Source organism: Sus scrofa, chromosome 14, assembly GCF_054392235.1.
Source record: "Sus scrofa isolate SSC_HxYL_T2T_F1_AM1 chromosome 14, Sscrofa_HxYL_maternal_Yorkshire_Landrace_v2.0, whole genome shotgun sequence".
NCBI classification, from domain to species: Eukaryota; Metazoa; Chordata; class Mammalia; order Artiodactyla; family Suidae; genus Sus; species Sus scrofa.
Window position 1 is genome coordinate 61,916,931 of NC_139396.1, and position 19,544 is coordinate 61,936,474.

The 19,544-nt window shown below is 50.5% G+C and overlaps 1 protein-coding gene across 2 annotated transcripts; it reads left to right on the plus strand.

Annotated features, from left to right (window-relative positions):
* The first annotated feature begins 1,126 nt into the window (after nt 1–1,126).
* On the plus strand, nt 1,127–15,192 carry ACADS (acyl-CoA dehydrogenase short chain). Of its 2 annotated transcripts, none has more exons than XM_005670708.4 (10): nt 1,127–1,234; nt 2,559–2,722; nt 11,981–12,130; nt 12,397–12,508; nt 12,863–13,014; nt 13,289–13,459; nt 13,542–13,679; nt 13,856–13,951; nt 14,153–14,209; nt 14,339–15,192. In XM_005670708.4, the coding sequence occupies exons 1-10, from the start codon at nt 1,189–1,191 to the stop codon at nt 14,381–14,383; spliced, it is 1,131 nt and encodes a 376-aa protein (XP_005670765.2). In that variant the 5' UTR covers nt 1,127–1,188; the 3' UTR covers nt 14,384–15,192.
* Nucleotides 15,193–19,544: the final 4,352 nt, after the last annotated feature.

The window sequence follows — 19,544 nt, forward strand, 5'->3', positions numbered from 1 at the left end:
GTGCTACCTACCAGGAATAAATACAATAATGGGATGGAGAGTGTGTGGGAGGAAACACTGGCATCCCGAAGTCAGGGGAGGTCTCAGTGAGTGATGAAGGGAAGGAGCGCTCTAGCTGAGGGAAGGATGACTGCAAAAGGCCAGAGGCAGGAACCTGACAGAGGTGCTGGAGCTGCCCCATGAGTAGGCTCAATAGTACCTGCAGCTGTCCTGCTAAAACTGGGAGGCTACTACATACTGCAGGTAACCACCATTCTTAACCCACTAACAAACTTTATAGCCTACCTTTTTTTTTTTTTTTTTTTATTGTCTTTTTGCCATTTCTTGGGCCACTCCTGCGGCATATGGAGGTCCCAGGCTAGGGGTCTAATCGGAGCTGTAGCCGCCAGCCTATGCCAGAGCCACAGCAACACAGGATCTGAGCTGCGTCTGCAACCTATACCACAGCTCATGGCAATCCCAGATCCTTAACCCACTGAGCAAGACCAGGGATCGAACCTGCAACCTCATGGTTCCTAGTCGGATTCGTTAACCACTGTGCCACGATGGGAACTCCAGCCTACCATTTTTAATACTCTCCCTTTGAGGCATAATCATAACCAGCTCAACCTGCTTACACCAAACCGACTTGAAATCCCTAGTCGCTTTCTCATCAGTTAAGTCATATAGCACTTGTAATTGCAGCAATCCTAATCCAAACCCCATGAAGCTTTATAGGAGCAACAGCTCTAATAACTGGCCACGGCTTAACATCCTCTATGATATTCTGCCTCGCAAACACTAACTATGAACGCCTACATAGCCGAACCATAATGCTAGCCTGGGGCTTTACAGACATTTTTACTGCGTGAGGTTGGAGCAAGGATAGCAAGTGCGTGGTGGGCGCGGAGTCGGGGAAGTAGAGGGCATAGGCCCCAGAGGGCATCTCACTCAGCTAAACTGGATTTTAGGAGAGATCAGCCCACCCTCGAAGAGTTTAAAAATCCTGAGTGCACTCCGAAAGCGGGACAGTTAAATTTTAGCTCCTGGCAGGGAGGCGGGGCTCGGGAGGACCCGCCCCCGATGCCTGAGGGGCGTGGCCTTTGGCTCGCGCCGGCCCCGCCCCCCGCGACCCGGAACCTTGCTCACTGTTGAGAGGTCTCCGGGTAGCAGTGCAGTATTGTCACCTGACTCCGGTCTCAGTCCTTCATGGCTGCCGCGCTGCTCGCCCGAGCCTGCGGCCCTGTCCGCGGAGGTGAGTGCAATCCGCCTCCACACAGTGGGGAGGGACCGCGACCCTGTCCGCCGTCGGGCTTGCGTCCCGGCGATCTGTTCTCCCCTGCGGCCTGCGGGTGATTCTCCTCTGGTTGCGCGCGGCCTTTGCCCCAGTTAGGCTGCTCCTCGCGCCTGCGTAACCTCACCCCTTCTCTGACCGCTATCCCAATTCCCACCACTGCATCCACATCCCCTTTCCCTCGTTGACCCTCCGCGGAGCTTGAAGGTGCGCCCTTCTTTAGAAGCCAGGCCTGGAATTGAACCCAGACTCTGAATATGTGACCTTTGGCAGACGCTCAGCCCCTGTCAGCCTCAGCTGCCCCATGTCTAAAATGGCCAGTGTATTACTGTTATTCTCATAGGGCTGTTATAAGGATTAAATCCCAGAGTAGGTAAAACACTAGTACAGTGCTGGCATATTACAGGTGCTCAGTAAGTATTAGCGCTCGTTGATGATTTCATGCAGTACCTTTCCCATATTGTCATTTCTCTCCAGCAGTGGCAGCAGTGACACTTGTGGCCAGGGCTTCCTTAGCCTGGTCAAGACCCACTTACCCCAAATACAAACAATAAAGGGAACCCTCATTGAGAGCTGTCTCTGCCAGAGCCTGTGCTGAGTGCTATAGTTAGTGACTCTTTGCCCTCCCAGCCCAGGAGCTGAATGCTGTTTTCTTCTGCATTTTAGAAAAACCCAGGCTCAGTGAGGTTAAGATCCTTGCCTCAGGTCACAGAGCTGTGCTCTTATTATTGGTGTTGTATTGACAACTGAGTCGGATGGTTGTACAAAGTGTTTAGTAAGCAGAGTAAACATTCAGTTCATTTCTCAACAGCAGTGCTATTGATATTTGGAGCCCATAATTCTTTGTTGTAGTATCTGTCCTGTACAGTGTTAAGCAGTGTTTCTGGCCTCTAGACACTCCATACCAATAGCATTCTACTCTGCTATTGGGGGAGAATATCGTCTGTGTTGGAGAACCACCCAGTTAGTGGATCCTTATTATTATTTGTGTTTTTAGAGCCACACTTGTGGCACATGGAAGTTCCCAGGCTAGGAGTCAAATTGGAGCTGCAGCTGCTGGCCACAGCCACAGCCACAGCAACGGGGGATCTGAGCCTTCTCTGCGACCTACACCTCAGCTCATGGCAACACCGGAACCTTAACCCACTGAGTGAGGCCAGGGATCGAACCCGGATTCTCATGGACACTAGTCAGAGGATCCACAGTGGGAACTCTTGTTATTATTATTATTACACAAGACCTCTTGGGTCCCCCTTCCACTGACTCCTGTTCTTCTCACTGGCAGCTCTCTGGCCTCGGGACTGGCGTCGCTTGCATACCATCTTCCAGTCTGTGGAACTGCCTGAGACATACCAGATGCTGCGTCAGACATGCCGAGATTTTGCCGAGAAGGAGCTGGTTCCCATTGCAGCCCAGGTGGACAAGGAACATCGCTTCCCGGAGGCTCAGGTGAGAGTTCCAACCTCAGCAGCCTATGATGGGATCTGCCTTCGGTCCTAGGATGACTGATGACAGTGACAGAGGCACTGAGACTCCTCCAGTCGAGGAACCCTAAGCAGGAGTGGGGTCCAGGGACCCAGCAATTGCTTGGGAAGTTTCTCTTGACCCACTCGAGGCCTATAGCCAGCATGTGACTTCTGGAATAATAATAATGGTAGGTGTTGCTATGCTTACTGTATACCGGGCATTGTGCTGATGATAATAGTTAAGGCTGATAAAATGCCGACCCCATGTTGGGCATTGTTCTGAGTGCCAAGATGGGTTAGCTCATCTCTTTCTCACATTCTCACGTGGTGAAGATGTCTATATACCCTATGGTCCAGTTGATGCAACTCAGATTGAGGAGTTTCAAGATCATGGAGCTAATGAACTGCAGAGCTAAGGCTCAAGTCCAGGTCTGTCTGCTGCCAGCTGCTGAGATCCCAGTCAGTCCCTCCTTTCCATGCCATTGTATCACTCTGCTTGTAATTACACCTTTGAGATGTTCCTATCCATCCCCTGGCTTGGTGAGATGTCTAACTCGTGGTATAGATACTCGGTAGATATTTGTTGAGTCTGTAACTTGTGAAAGAGCAAATCTACCAGGCCTCTTCTCCGCACTTGTTTTCCAGTCTGAGGAATTCAAGAGTTGTGATCACAGGCTCTGGGGCCACTTTTCCAGCTTAGCGAGTATTATGTGTTCATAGCCTATCAGGCATTGTGCCAGGACTGTGGGGACACCTAAGGGGCTCAGAGTGAGGTAGGCAAGTGGCATTCTTGGCACTAGAATTAGTTGGGCATCTTGTAGGTGTTAAGTGTTGAACACATGTCATCTCATTTAGTCCCAAGGACCTCCTCACCTGCAATTTTTTTTTTTTTCTTCTGTTTTGGGGCCGCATCCTTGGCATATGGAAGTTCCCAGGCTAGGGCTTGAATTGGACTACAGCTGCCAGCCTACACCACAGCCACAGCAAGGAGGGATCTGAGCTGCATCTGTGACCTACACCACAGCTCACCAGATCCTCAACCCACCGAGCAGGGCCAGGGATTGAACCTGCATCCTCATAGATACTAGTTGGATTCATTTTTGCTGTGCTGCAACAGCAACTCCCCTCACCTGCAAATTTAATCTCCATTTGGCTTCCTGGAATGCTTGCAAGGATTATGGGAGATCATGTCTGTCACGTTCATGTTGCCTAGTACTTGAAAAATAGTAGCTATTAATACTGTTAATGTTTTTATTATAGTTGAGAGGTAATAAGAGAGGTGAAGTGATTTTCCAAGGCTGACTGGTCTCTGGAGCTAGAAATTATACCCCAAGTATGGTTGGCTTCAAAACCCCTATTCCTTCCACGAGCCATGTGGTTGTCCCAGAAGCTCAGCTGGCAGGCTGGGAAGCCCTATTCTAGTTGGGGATATTATCAGCAAGGGCCTAAACTACCCCTGTACCCTCCATATCCATATACTCTGGTATTGTTCTCAGCAGTTTTCCATGACATGGCTGTGTGTTGGGGTTTTTCCTGCTAAATGACAGACTATATTCCCTCAAATTATTTATTATATTAACAACATAGATTTGCTTTGGGAAAGCTGGCAGTAGAAATAGGATTTTTTTTTTTTTTGGCATGCCTGTGGCAGGTGGAAGTCCCCAGGCCAGGGGTCGAACCCATGCCACAGCAGCAACCCAGGCCCCTGCAGTGACAACACTAGATCCTTAACTGCCACGTCACAAGAGAACTCCCTAGAAACAGGCTTTATATCAACCTACCGTTAACTAGTCCTCTGGCTTTATAATGTCTTGCTTTATAGGGGTGAGGAATTTACAAGTTAAATAGTGTTAGAAATGGGGGTTCCTGTTGTGGCTTATTGGGTTAAAAACCCAGCTAGTATCCATGAGGATGCAGGTTTGGTCCCTGGCCTCGCTCAGTGGGTTAAGGATCCAGCATTGCCACGAACTGTGGTGTAGGTTACAGACGTGTCTTGGATCCCACATTGTTGTGGCTGTGGCTGTGGCTGGCAGCTGTAGCTCCAATTCAACCCCTAGCCTGGGAACTTCCATATGCTGCAGGTGTAGCCCTAAAAAAAAAAAAAAAAAAAAAAAGAAAGAAAGAAAGAAAGAAAGAAAGAAAGAAAAATGCTGAAATAGATGTAGTGATTTTTAGTGATTTCTAATATTTTCTCCCGGAGAATTTTTTTCCCCCAAGAAGACTGGGTTTATTAGGGGAGGTTCAAGGGGAGAGGATTGGAGAGATGGGGAGACCAAGGAGGTGGAAGGTTAGTGCTCATTTCTGCTCGCTTGGCTGTTTTTGTAATCTGAGTTGAATTTTTGTCTTTCTGTGTCCAAACCTCACCACCCCTCCCCCAAAAGAGAAAGGAATAGTCATGAATTTACAATGCAATTATGTTATAAAGGGAAATAGGAAATAGTTGGTGTTTCCAAACCAGCTTTGGACTCTGGAACCTGGAAATTATATGTACTTATTTATATGTGTGAAACTAAACCTGATTTCTTCTCCTTCAGTCAGTGAATGTGTATTAAATAATTTTTTAATCTTTAGTTTATTCTTTTCTTTTTATAGCCTGCACCTGTGGCATATGGAAGTTTCTGGGCTAGGGATCAAATTGGAGCTGCACTTGCCAGCCTTTGCCACAGCCACAGCAATGCTGATCCAAGCCACATCTGTGACCTACCCCACAGCTTGCAGCAATGCAGATCCTTAACCCACTGAGTTAGGTCAGGGATTGAACTGCATCCTCACGGAGACTATGTTGGGACCTTAACCCACTGAGCCACAATAGGAACTCTTATTGAATCACTTTAACATATCCGGTGTGCAACCTGCTTTTCCTGTTCTTGCCCTGTCTCAGATAGCCACATAGAAACCTCTTTTTCCTTCTTCCTGGGATGCGTGGGTCCTGATTAATACAACCTGGAAGCGACCCCTGCATGGCACCACCTCTCACTTCTCCCAGAGGGAACTCATCTCTCTTTGTTCCAGGAGCATTCTGTTCAGAACCCCAGCTCTCTGGAAGTGCTTGTCACATGATTGCGTGTGAATATGTCATAGGTCCAGCAGTCAGCTTCCTGAAGGCAGAGATTGGTCTTGTTCACACCCCTGCCTCCCTGTCCAGCACAGCATCTCTCTGCCCTCGGTAATGCTCGACATTCAGCAGATGTTTGCTGAATTTAATGGTCTTGCACCCCGTGGTTAAGTAATCCTGATTGTCCTTATTGTCCCAGCACTTAGCACACACTGACACAGAGTAGGATCTGGGGAGGTGGCTCCCAGGGCCTCTTCCCTTGAATAAGCAAATATCTTCATCAAGGTAGGAAGTTCCTTTTGACTCTAGTGAGCATAGGCAAACTCAGGAGAAATTTGATTTTTTTTTTTTTAAATGTGAGCTTTCGAAGTGACTTCAAAGCACTATTTATATGAGTACTTTCTATATTTTCTTTTCTTTTTGCTTTGTAGGGCCACACCCGCGGCATGTGGAGGTTCCCAGGCTAGGGGTCAAATCGGAGCTATAGCTGCTGGCCTACACCACAGCCACAGCAAAGCAGGATCTGAGCCACGTCTGTGACCTACCCCACAGCCCATGGCAACACCAGATCCTTAACCCACTGAGCAAGGCCAGGGATCGAACCCACAGCCTCATGGTTCCTAGTCGGATTCATTTCTGCTGCACCACGACAGGAACTCCTATGAGTGCTCTCTAAATGTGTCAGATATGAAGGCAGCAGACACTGAAGGCTCGCTCTGCTAGGAAAGGGGCCTTTCTCTTTCTTGCTTTTTCTCTTGGGAGTTTTGGAGACTATCAACGTTCTCTTGTGGCTCAGTGGGTTAAGGATCTGGCATTGTCACTGCAGTGGCTTGGGTCGCTGCCGTGGCACAGATTCGATCCCTGGCCTGGGAACTTCCACAGGCTGCAGTTCGCCCAAAAAACCCCAAAAAACCAAAAACATGCTTAGATCGGAAGTGATTTCTATAGCTGGACACTTGGTGGTTTTTTTTTGTTTTGTTTTGTTTTGGTTTTTTTGCTGCCACTTTTATTTTGTTTTAGGGTTCTTTTTCTTTTTGATCAGATTGCCGCTTCTCTCCACTGCCATCCTGTCTCCAACATTTTTCTAGCATGTTCCTACAGCCAGCCAAGGCCTGTTGACAGAAATCGCAGGTTATATTTTAGAAGGAGAAAGGTTGAGGGGAGTGGTTTCCTGGTAAAGTTGGTTGGGTGTGGTCATTTTTCATTCTTCCAGCTTTTTATCCTGGCACAGAGAGAACCTTCAGGTTAGTTCCAGGGCAGTGGAGCTGTATAGGGGGATGAGTGTCAGGAGTTCTGGCTTCCTTGTGGGCTGATGCAACCTGATCCTGGGTGTCCTGGGAGGCTCATCATGTGCACGTGAGCCCCAATCTGTAAAATGGAAACGGGGTAATCCTTGTCCTGCCTCCACTCTGCCCAGGAATTCTGGTTCCCTTTCTGTTTCTAGGGGTGAAATGGAGTCATGGCGTGATTGGCTGATTGGTCATTGATCCCGGGTTTGTGAAGTGAAGATAGAGGTGAAGAGGAGGGTGTGTCTTGTGTCCTGGGGAGTTAGGTGGTGCATGGAAGGTGAGGCTTTTTGGCCAAACAGAAAGTGAGGTCCAGCAAGGTTCCTATCTAGGCCTGAGCCTGAATCATGGGGACCTGTGTATTTCTGGCACTGGTCAGAATGTGACCCAGCCTTCTGACCCCAACAGGCACTCCCAGTAAAATAGTTTCGACCTGCCCTTTTTTTTTTTTTTTTTTTTTCTGACTGTGCTTGCAGCCTAAAGAATTTCCCGGGCCAGGGATCAAACCCGTGCTGCAGCAGTTACCAGAGCCATAACAGTGACTGGATCCTTAACCCCCTGAGCCACCAGGGAACTCTTCACCCTGCAGTAGGTTCATTGGATGCTTTTTTTTTTTTTTTTTTGTCTTTTTGGAGGGGCTATTTCTTGGGCCACTCCCACGGCATATGGAGGTTCCCAGGCTAGGAGTCCAATCGGAGCTGTAGCCGCCAGCCTACACCAGAGCCACAGCAATGCAAGATCCGAGCCGCGTCTGTGACCCACACCACAGCTCACGGCAACGCCGGATCGTCAACCCACTGAGCAAGGGCAGGGATCGAACCCACAACCTCATGGTTCCTAGTTGGATTCGTTAACCACTGTGCCACGACGGGAACTCCCGTTGGATGCTTTAGGTGTGGGTCAAAAGGGGCTCTGTTCTGAGGCTGTGCTTGTGCTGGCACAGAGCTCTGAGTCCCAGGTCCTGTGCAGAGGGGCTCCCCAAACCACTCTCTGTTCCCCACTCTGCCCTCTTGTTGACTCCTGCCTACTGCAGTAATGCAGCTTTTCAGAGCAGCGTCACCCCCACTTTCCCCAGGTGAGCAGTGACCACAGAAATTTTTTTAAGCTGGCCTCAAAATGACACATCCATGGTAACTGAGTCCCATTTGTCACTGTGTACTAGCTTCCAATTGCTGTTGTAACAAATAACCACAGACTCAGGGGCTTAAAACAGTACCTTTTTTTAGGGCCACACCTGGGCCATATGGAGATTCCCAGGCCAGGGGTCAAATTGGAGCTACAGCTGCTAGCCTACACTACAGCCACAGCCAGATCTGAGCCAGGTCTGCGACCTACACTACAGCTCACAGCAGCGCCAGATCCTTAACCCATGAGTGAGGCCAGGGATCGAATCTGTAACCTCATGGTTCCTAGTCGGATTTGTTTACACTGCCCCACAACAGTGGACCTCCCCAAACAGTACCCATTTAGTGTATGATCATTCCTCGAGGCCGGAAGTCCCAAGAGGGTCTCCCTGGGCTAAAATCAAGGTGCCGGCCCGCAGGGCTGTGTTCCTCTGGTGGCACTGGGGGAGGCTCACTTCCTTGCCTTTTCCGGCTTCCAGAGGCTGCCTGCGCTCCTTGGCTCCCGACCCCTCCAGCCAGGGCACCTCTTCTTCCAATGTCACATCTCTTTCTGTGCCCCTCCTGTCTCCCCTTTTCCCTCGTGATGGTATTAGCCCCCCCCAACCCCGCCCCGAATAATCCAGAGCAGTCCCCCTGCCTCAGGATCCTTAGTTTCATCTCATCTACAAAGTCCCGTTTGCCACATAAGGAGACACAGTCACAGGCCCGGGGGATTAGGACATGGTCGTCTTTGGAGGGGCTGTCATTCTGTCTCCCCCCGCACTAGCCACCTCCTCCCGTGTTACACAGGAGACCCTGAAGTGGATGAGACCCACCCCAAGCATAGAACTTTACAAGCCTTTCCCATGGGAACAGTTCCAGGCAGAATCAAACAAACAGTTTCACAGAGGAACACAAGTTATTTGGGAAGGCCAGCAGGTCCACAGGGGCCCCTTCTCCCAGACATCACTGCCCAGACAAGTCAGCCACTTAATGATAATTGTTGTTCGCTGATCACTCACCTCGTGCCAGGCACTGGGCTCAGCATTTTATTTATATTGTCTTACTTAGTCCTTAGAACAGTACTATGAAGTAAGTACTATTTGGTAGGGTGCGTGTGTGTGGGGAGGTAAAACTTTTATAATCCGGAAGTAATATTCACTATAGGCAAAAGAGAAAATACATCAAACATCCTTATTGGTTTGCTTTGTTTAACTCAAAATAGTCTAAGAACATGGTTGCAGGAATCAAGTTATATAAAATGAGTTTCTTTTTTTTCAGTTGAAGTATATAGTTGATTTACAACATCACGAAAGTTTCAAGTGTGCAGCACAGTGATTCAGTCAAAATTTTCTTTAAATTCTTTTCTCTTTCTCTCTCTCTCTCTTTTTTTTTTTTTTTTTTTTTGTCTTTTTGCCTTTTCTAGGGCCGCACCCTCGGCATTTGGAGGTTCCCAGGTTAGAGGTCTAATCGGAGCTGTAGATGCCAGCCTATGCCAGAGCCACAGCAACGCGGGATCTGAGCCACGTCTGCAACCTACACCACAGCTCACGGCAACGCCGGTTCCTTAACCCACTGAGCAATACCAGGGATCAAACCCGCAACCTCATAGTTCCTAGTCAGATTCATTAACCACTGAGCCACAATGGGAACTCCTCTTTTACAGGTTTCTTACAAAATATTGAGTATAGTTCCTTGTGCTATACAGTAGGACCTTGTTGGTTATCTCTTTTATATGTAGTAGTATATATTTGTCAGTCCCAAACTACTAATTTGTCCCTTCTCCTCTTTCCCCTTGGTAACTGTAAATTGGTTTTCTTTTTTTTGGTCTCTTTTCTAGGGCTGCACCTAAGGCATATGGAGGTTCCCAGGCTAGGGGTCAAATTGGAGCTGTAGCCACCAGCCTATGCCAGAGCCATAGCAACTCCAGATCCACCACAGCTGATGGTAACACCAGATCCTTAACCCACTGAGCAAGACCGGGAATCGAACCCTTGTCCTCACGGACACTAGTCAGGTTCGTTACTCCTGCACCACCATGGGAACTCCCATAAATTTGTTTTCTATGTAAGTCTGTTTCTGTTTTGAAAATAAGTTCATTTGTATCTTTTATTTTTATTTTTAGATTCCACATGTAAGTAATATCATGATATTTGTCTTTCTTTAGCTTATTTCACTCTCTATGTCCATCCATTTTGCTGCAAATGGCATTATTTCATTCTTTTTATGGCTAAGTAATATTCCATTGTATATATACCACTTCTCTATATATTCATCTGTCAATGGACATTTAGGTTGCTTCCATGTCTTGGCTATTCTAAGTAGTTATTTGTAGACTTATTAATGATGGCCATTCTGACTGGTGTGAGGTGGTGCCTCATTGTAGTTTTGATTTGTATAAAATTATTTTCTCTGAAAAGCAGCAGTCCTCCTAACCCCCTAACCTGCTCCCTAGAGGCCATTGGTTTGGGTTATTTCTTTTCGAAGCTGCATAGGTTCTTTTGTGGTCCATGTTTCCCAGGTGGGAAGCAGGCTGACAGAGAGTGAGCAGTCTGTTCTAGGAAACAAACAAAGGTCTGAGCTGGTGGAGGTCCTGGAGTCACTGCTGGGTTCCAGCCCCAGCCCCACCATTCCAAGCAGGTTGCTTTATCTCCTGGAGCTCCGGTTTCCTTATCTCTGACATGGGGTTGACTCAGCATTGTTCTCACAGAGCTTGGGAGAAACTCAAATGAAAGAGTACACATAAAGCACTTAGTGTTTGGCTTATAGAAGGCACTTGATCGTTAACCGTTGCCACTACCAGTATTCCAAGTCAAGAAGTCCGAGCTCTTTCCCTTTACTCATTTCTTTCACTGGCACTGGAATATATTTTATTTTATTTATTTATTTATCTTTGTCTTTTTGCCATTTCTTGGGCCGCTCCCACGGCATATGGAGATTCCCAGGCTAGGGGTCGAATCAGAGCTGTAGCCACCGGCCTACGCCACAGCCACAGCAACGCGGGATCCGAGCCATGTCTGCAGCCCACACCACAGCTCACGGCAACGCCAGATCGTTAACCCACTGAGCAAGGGCAGGGATCGAACCCGCAACCTCATGGTTCCTAGTCGGATTCGTTAACCACTGAGCCACAATAGGAAATCTCTTGGCACTGGAATATAGCAGTGAGCAAAACCCACATAGTCTCTGCTCTCGTGGTCAGGGAAAAAGACTTTTATCAGAACAAGCACACAAATAGGTTTGAAATTACAGTAGTGCAAGCACCTCTGAGGAGACACACAGGTGCTGAATGAGTGTATGATTAAAGGATTTGACTAGTGAGGTCAAAGATTGTCCCCCAGAAGAAGTATTGCTTGAACTGAGACCCAAGCGTGGGAGGAGATAATAACCAGTTGATAAAGGGCATCACTGATTGGAAATAGCATGTGCAAAGGCCCTGTGGTGGGGAGGGGAAGTGTGTAGTGCCGGTAAGGGACTGAAACAAGGTCTGTGTGGTGCTCTGCTTCCCTGCTCTGCGCCTTACGTTGGAGGCCCCTGAAGGTTTCTTGTGTCTGCTCAGTAGCTGTGGCTGTGGACAGAAAGGTGAGTGAGGGTGAAGTGTGGGGATAGAACAGCTTGAGTGAATGGTACTGTCATGCAGACTCAGCTGAGGCTGCACCTCCAGTCTTGGGGAGTGGGTGGATAGGGCCACATGACCTGAGTTTCTACCTCAGGGGCAGGAGGATTTGGGGTTGGAGAGGGTGGGCACTGGCCCCCTGGCAGCTGCCCCTTGCCATGACATCCTTCTCTGGGGCCAGGTGAAGAAGATGGGCGAGCTGGGGCTCATGGCCATGGATGTGCCCGAGGAGTTAAGTGGTGCCGGCCTGGATTACCTGGCCTACACCATCGCCATGGAGGAGATCAGCCGGGGCTGCGCCTCCACCGGAGTCATCATGAGTGTCAACAATGTGAGTGTCCCTCCTGGGCCCTGGAAACACTAGTGGAAGGAGGCTCCCGCAAGTGGGCAAGTCCTCTGTGGCCCTACGCCTGGGGCACAGCCTGGCCTTGGCCCCTCTCCTACCCCACCGCCTCTGGACTGGCCCTCTGCGTGGGTCTCTGGAAAGAGGGGACCTGGGGAGTGGTGTGCGGGCAGGCACGCGTGCTGGGCTAAAAGGCCTCCGACTGTCCCCGCCCCCCCCAACTGTCCCTGCCCCTCCCCCCACTGTCCCCACAGTCTCTCTACTTGGGACCTATCCTGAAGTTTGGCTCCAAGGAGCAGAAACAGCAGTGGATCACTCCTTTCACCAGTGGTGACAAAGTTGGCTGCTTTGCCCTCAGTGAACCAGGTACCACGGTGGGATAGTGTCCACCCCTGTCCCCTCACCCCAGAATCAGGTTGACAGACTCAGACTGGCACTGGGCCAACTGGGGCAGGGGCAGGAACTGAGCAGGAGGGACTTGGGCTCTGGGTCTCTTTGGCTTGAAGACCCCCCTTCCCTGCCCCTGCAGACTCCCCCAGCCCCAGCTCAGAGAGCTTTGGGAGCTGGTCTTGCCCTCAAGCCATCTCTCTGGAACCAGACCCTGATTCCTTGGACCTGGGTCTGGCTCACAAGCCCAGAGTGAGGCTGGGTACCAGGTGAGTTGGCAGCATACCCTGTGGGTAGAGGTGGTGGCTGACTCTGAGTCTGCGTGTGGGGCAGGGAACGGCAGCGACGCGGGGGCTGCTGCCACCACCGCCCAGGCAGACCATGACTCGTGGGTCCTGAGTGGCACCAAAGCCTGGATCACCAACGCCTGGGAGGCCTCGGCCGCCGTGGTCTTCGCCAGCACGGACAGATCCTTGCAGAACAAGGTGGGGACCCCAAAGGTAGAGTCAGGGAGACGGTCAGGGTTTCTAGATGCAAATCTCCTTGGCCCAATGGAGCTGTTTCCTCCCAGGGACACTTGCCCTAGTCGCTTTCCTCCCCGGGCTGCGCCCTCCCCAGAGGAGCCAGCAGAGGGCGCTCCGGCTTCGGTTCTGAGGGAGGAGGAGGTTCGGGGAGGAGGAGGAGTTCGCGTCTGTGGAGGTTTGTGTGAGGGGCGTGGCTTTGGACGGCAAAGCGACAGTCGCTAGATGGTTCCTCCAGGGCATCAGCGCCTTCCTGGTTCCCATGCCGACGCCTGGGCTCACGCTAGGGAAGAAAGAGGACAAGCTGGGCATCCGGGCCTCATCCACCGCCAACCTCATCTTTGAGGACTGTCGCATCCCCAAGGAGAACCTGCTGGGGGAGCCTGGCATGGGCTTCAAGATCGCCATGGTGAGCCCAGCGGCAGGGATAGGGGCCCTGGGGCGAGACCCTAGCCCCCAGCCGGCTCACCACTGATCTGCGGTCTTTACAGCAAACCCTGGACATGGGCCGCATCGGCATTGCCTCTCAGGCCCTGGGCATTGCCCAGGCCGCCCTGGACTGTGCTGTGAACTATGCTGAAAACCGCAGGGCCTTTGGGGTGCCGCTCACCAAGCTCCAGGGCATCCAGGTAAGGAGGTGCAGCCTTGCCTGGATGCTGGAGGGAGGGAAATTGTGCCTTTCCTTGCTTCTTACTGGACAGCTTTCACCTGCTCACATGTCCTCCATCCTCCTCCCTCCTGCCTTTGCAGGGAGAGGGGAGGGAGGGCAACTACTGACTGATGGGGTGGGGCTGCATTGTTGTAGTTCAAGTTGGCGGACATGGCCTTGGCCCTGGAGAGTGCCCGGCTGCTGACCTGGCGCGCTGCTATGCTGAAGGATAATAAGAAGCCATTCATCAAGGTGCCTGTGGGGCAGGGGGCTCCCCAGGCACGGCCCAGAGCTTTAATGTCAGAGGGACTGAGGGAGACGTCTGGGTGGGGTCCCGGTTCCTTGGGCCCATGGGGTGGCTCTCCCCAACCCCGGGCCCACCCTGTTGTGGTCCGTGTGCTGGGGGCTCCCCTCCAAGGTAAAGTTTCTGACACCACCATTCCCTATGGTTAGGAGGCGGCAATGGCCAAGCTGGCTGCATCGGAGGCTGCAACTGCCATCACCCACCAGGTGGGTGTCCCAGTATGTGGGCCAGGTGCCTGGGCAAGTCCCCAAAGGTTTGAGTAGTGGCGGGTGTGCCAGCTGCCCTTCCCCCGCCCGAGCCTTCTGTGTGGCAGGCCCTGCCTTGTCTTTCCTCAGGAATGGCGAGTCTTCTCCCTCCTGAGACCCTGCTTTCCACTTTAGGCCATGCAGATCTTGGGTGGCATGGGCTATGTGACAGAGATGCCTGCTGAGCGGCACTACCGTGACGCCCGCATCACTGAGATTTACGAAGGCACCAGTGAGATCCAGAGGCTGGTGATCGCCGGGCACCTGCTCAAGAGCTACAGGAGCTGAGCCCTCTGTAGGGCCAACCAGTGCCCTCCGGAGGCAGGGCTGGCCTGAGGGTCACGGGAGAGGCGGCGGAGCCATGTGCCTTTACCCTGACTCCAAGTCAGGGGGCCACGCCTCCTCTTGCCAGGACTCCCCCAGAACCCAGCCCTTCTGGGTGGACCTGCCACTCTCACCCTCATCCACCCGGGAATAGACTGCCAGGGAGCACATCTCAGAGGAAGGAAAGGTGGGCCTGTGACCTGGCCTGAGGACCCCCATCTTCAGCTCAGTTTCTTGGCTTTGCTCCCTCTCACCATCACCTGTGCCTTATTTTCTTCATCTGGAGGCAGGGCCGTGGAAAGAGCGAAATTATCACTCAGGGACTCCCCAGCTCTGTTCTTTGTGTCCTGGTGCTCAGCATGAGACCCAGGTGTGACTGCTTTTGGCAGTGTCTGCTTTTTCCCCTGAGGTCAGAGTTCGGGAGGAGTAGTTTGGGGGCCAGAATGACCAGGCTTCAAAGCAGCAGAAATTGTGTTCTCAGGCCTCTGGCAGTCTTGGGGTTGGATCATTGTGGAAGCTGCCCTGCCCTGCGCCCCTTTAACCTTTTTTTGTCAGGTGTAAATAAGTGATTGGGGCCAGTCACATGTGGGAACTAAGTAATAAAGCATACCTGTCCCTAATTGTCACATCCTTGCTTGGGTGCCATTGGGGCAGGGAAAGATGGGCCTTTAATTTGCTGTCCTACAAGCTCCACCCTGGGTGAGTGTGTGTGTGAGTGTGTGTGTATGAGAGTCGTGTGTGGCCACAACCACAGCATATGGAATGTTCTGAGGTCAGGGATTGAATCCAAGCCGCAGATGCAGCAATGCTGGATTCTTCAACCCGCTGAGCCGGCCTGGGGATCAAACTCTCCCCCCCCCCCCGCCCCCGCCCGCCACACACACCACTTCCCTGCAGCAATGTGAGCCACTGCAGTTAGGTTCTTAACCCACTGCACCAGAGCAGGAACTCTGTCTGTGAGGTGGGTTTTTTGTTTGTTTTGTTTTTTTAAGGGGAAGAACAAAGAGGCTGGGATTAATCCTTATCTTGTGACATTTCTTTATCCGGAGACAGGATGTCTCTGCATTACAATTCTCCATTCAGGTGGTTCATGGCTTGGGGGTCAGTGACACATTTTGCCCCAAAGAAACAACTTGAGTTTGTACATTAATGGCATCTATGATAGCAATTTTAGCACATTAACGATGTTATTGACAATAGCGATTTCAGTCATCTGACTGGTTTATTAGTGTTCATTTAGCACAGGATTGAGGTCAGAGGAGACAAGAAAGGAATAAAGTTTTGGAGAGGGAGGTTCATCATAAACGCAGGCATCAAGGGAACTGGATTTTAGGTGGACTTGGTCTCAGTCCTGGTGCATTGGGGTTGGCTTGGGGCCCAGGTGCCTTTCCCCACTTTTAACCACTGTGGCCCAGTGTAGGGAGCAGAGCTGCTGGAAGAGAAAACGAAACAGAGGGGAAAGAGCAAAGAGTTTCAAAAGAGGTGGGGGCCGCCCTCCGCAGGGCAGGAAGAGCTGGGAAGCTGATTGGTCTGACGTCTCGGAAGGGAAAAGAGACCGGGAACACGACCCACTTGGAGCCACCATCTCCAACCACGCGGGCTCTCGCCGGGAAAGGTTTTCCCAGGAGTCTCCGAGGGCCGCCCGCTGTTGTGGGGCTGGGCGGGGCACCTGGCCGGGGTGTGCGGGGTCTCCGAGGCTGGAGGATCTGGCCCCTCCCAGCAGAAAGCTGAGGACCCGGTTCCCTCACAGCGCGCGCGGCTGGGCGGTGAGGGGCAGCAAGGATCCCGCTAACCAGACGCAGGGAACGGTGGAGGCTGGAGAAACCCTTTCCTGCCGCCCTGGTGACCTGCGCGTCCAGGTAAGCACCAAGCTCGCACTTCTGTGAGGCCCTGGGCTCGGCTGCGAGCCGGAGGTGCGGGGAGCAGCCAAGGTTGAACCATCCCGCCTGGGAGGCTGGTGAAGGAGGGTCTCTCCCTGAGTCACTGACCCCACGAACAGGAAGAGGGGCTCCACGGCCCCAGGACGTCTCCAGCGAGGGGGTCCTGGCTCCTGGCCCAGGTGAGGGTGAGGGGATGGGCGCGTGATTGAAGTGGTCTTTGGGCTTTTCTTACAGGCAGTTGGGGAGGGGCTTGAGGCTCAGAGGGGAACAGAGGGAGCCCAGCCTGAACCCAGCTCTCCTGCTCAGGACTCTGGCCCCTCCTGGCTGGTGTTAGGCCTACCTGCTGAAAAGCATCCAGGCCTCAAAGGGCCAGGCAGCTGGGTGGAGCTCCTCCAGGGCAAAGTGCTGGGGTGGCCAAGTCAGTCCAAGCCAAAGAATAGGTCAGTTTTCCAAGTGGTGGTCACAGCTGGGCATCTACTTCTCAGGTGGGGCTGGGAAGAGCCTTGGCCTCAGGACCCCAGAGGGCCACACTCCTGGGGTGGGCCTGGGACTCAGCCAGAATTCATACCGGGACTCGAACCCATCCGCACCTCAGATTTGGACTTGAACCCATGATCCCTAACTTAGGAGGGGGCTCGAACCAAATTTTTTTTTTTTTTAATTTTTTTAGGGCCACACCTGTGGCATATGGAAGTTCCCAGGCTAGGGGTTGAATCAGAGCTGTAGCTGCCAGCCTACACCATAACCACAGCAACACAGGATCCAAGCCATGTCTGCAACCTACACCACAGCCCATGGCAATGCCAGATCTTTAACCCACTGAGCAAGGCCAGGGATCGAACCTGTGTCCACATGGATGTTAGATTTGTTGAACCAACTGTCGTTTAATTGAAATCATTCACCTGGTGTCAGGACTTACTGAAGCTCAGGTTCTTTTGATTCTTCACAGAAGGAATTCAGCGTGAGGCAAAGCAGCAGGCAAAGAGTGAGTTTATTAGTATAGGATGCTTGTGAGAAATACAAGCAGGCTGGCCAGGGGATGCAGCTGTCTCAAGAACAAAGAGAGCTACATTTTAATAAAGAAAAAGTGGGGAGGGGAGAAGACCACCTTTTTCCTCATTTTTAGGTAGAAATAAGGCTCACATCGTTACTTCCTCTTTTGACTCTGATTTAATCAGGACTGTCATGGTGCTCTTTAAATCATATGTATATTGGCAAATGGTGGTAACATATACTAAAATATGGTATATGGTATATTCATCTCAGCTTTCCCTTTTCCAGTGGGCCCTTTTACTTAGTTTTTTTTCCCCTTTCAACAATATTTCTGATCTGGCCGCATGCAAAAATGTTATTCTTCATGTTATTCTTACATAACTCCCTTCATGTAACAAGAGTCAGACCCCATGTTTATTGTGTTGTGTTCTAACGGGGTCTGTGGCTTGAGTATGTCTGGTGCTTAGATGCACCTGGTCTTCCTTCAAGATAGTGCGGGTAGTTGCTAAGTTATTGGACTCTTTTTGAGTGGTCATGAGCTTAACAACGGTCTCCCAGACTCCCTCAAAATTCCCTTTTGGGAGTTCCCATCATGGCGCAGTGGAAACAAATCCGACTAAGAATCATGAGGTTGCAGGTTTGATCCCTGGCCTTGCTCAGTGGGTTAAGGATCTGGCGTGGCTGTGGCGTAGGCCAGCAACTACAGCTTAGATTAGACCCCTAGCCTGAGAACCTCCATATGCTGCAGGTGTGGCCCTAGAAAAGACAAAAAGACAAAAAAAAAAAAAAAAAAAAATCAGCAGCAATGGATGAGGAGTTTGCTTCAGGGGCAACGAAATGTTCAGTAACCAGATAGTGGTAAGGGTTGCACAACTCTGTACATGTACTAAATGCCACTGAATTGCACATTTTGTTTTAGAAAAATGGTTAAACTGTAAATTTTATGTGTATTTTACCACAATTAAAAAAAAATCCATAGTAAGAAAACACTGAGGAAACCACATGTTAAAATAATACTCTTTGAAATCACTAAGTCAAAGGAGAAGGCATAATGGAACACAGAAAATTGAGTGATAATAAAAATACAAAGTATTGAAATTTATGAAATGAAGCTAAAACCATGCTTAGAGAAGAGTGCATAGCTTTAAACTCATTTCTTACAAAGACTGGAAAAAAAAAAGCAATCAACCAGGAAGTTGAGGTTGGGGGGAGGCAAATTAAATCCCCCCTAAAAGTAGAAAGAAATTATCAAATTAATTTAAAAACCACAATGCTGGGAGTTCCCGTCGTAGCTCAGTGGGTTGAGGACCTGACATTGTCTCTGTGAGGATGCTGGTTCGATCCCTGGCCTCACTTGGTGGGTAAAGGATCCAGTATTGCTGTGGCTGTGGTGTAGACCAACAGCTGCAATTCCAATTCGACCCCTAGCCTGGGAACTTCCACATGCCACAAGAGTGGCTGTAAAAACAAACAACAAACAAACCAAAAAGTCCACAAGGCTAAACGTTAGTAAAGCTAAAAACGGATGCTTTAGGAAGATGAAAATAATTGATAAACCTCAGCTTAATTAAAAAAAAAGATAAAGCACTAATAAAGTCAGGAGGAGTTCCCGTCGTGGCTCAGCAGTTAACTAATCTGACTAGGATCCATGAGGACGCAGGTTCGATCCCTGGCCTTGCTCAGTGGGTTAAGGATCTGGCGTTGCCATGAGCTGTGATATAGGTCATAGATGTGGCTAAGATCTGGCATTGCTCTGGCTGTGGCATTGCTCTGGCAGTGGTGTAGGCCGGCAGCTGCAGCTCCAATTTGACCCCTAGCCTGGGTCCCTCAAACAAACAGAAAAGAACCCACAAAAAACAAAAAAAATACAAAAACCAAAATTAACCAGTCTGGACATTTCAAAAACACCAATGTCCTGAAAAACAAATTCAGTCTGAGAAACTGTCCTAGAATGAAAGAAATGAGGGACCTCTTAGCTAAATGCAACAGGTGATCCCAGGCCTTAAAGAAACTGCCATGAAGGACACTGAGAGGTCGGGCAAATCATAACTGAGGTGGGTTTGCAGACCCTGCCATGGTTACGCTTCCCAACTTTGATA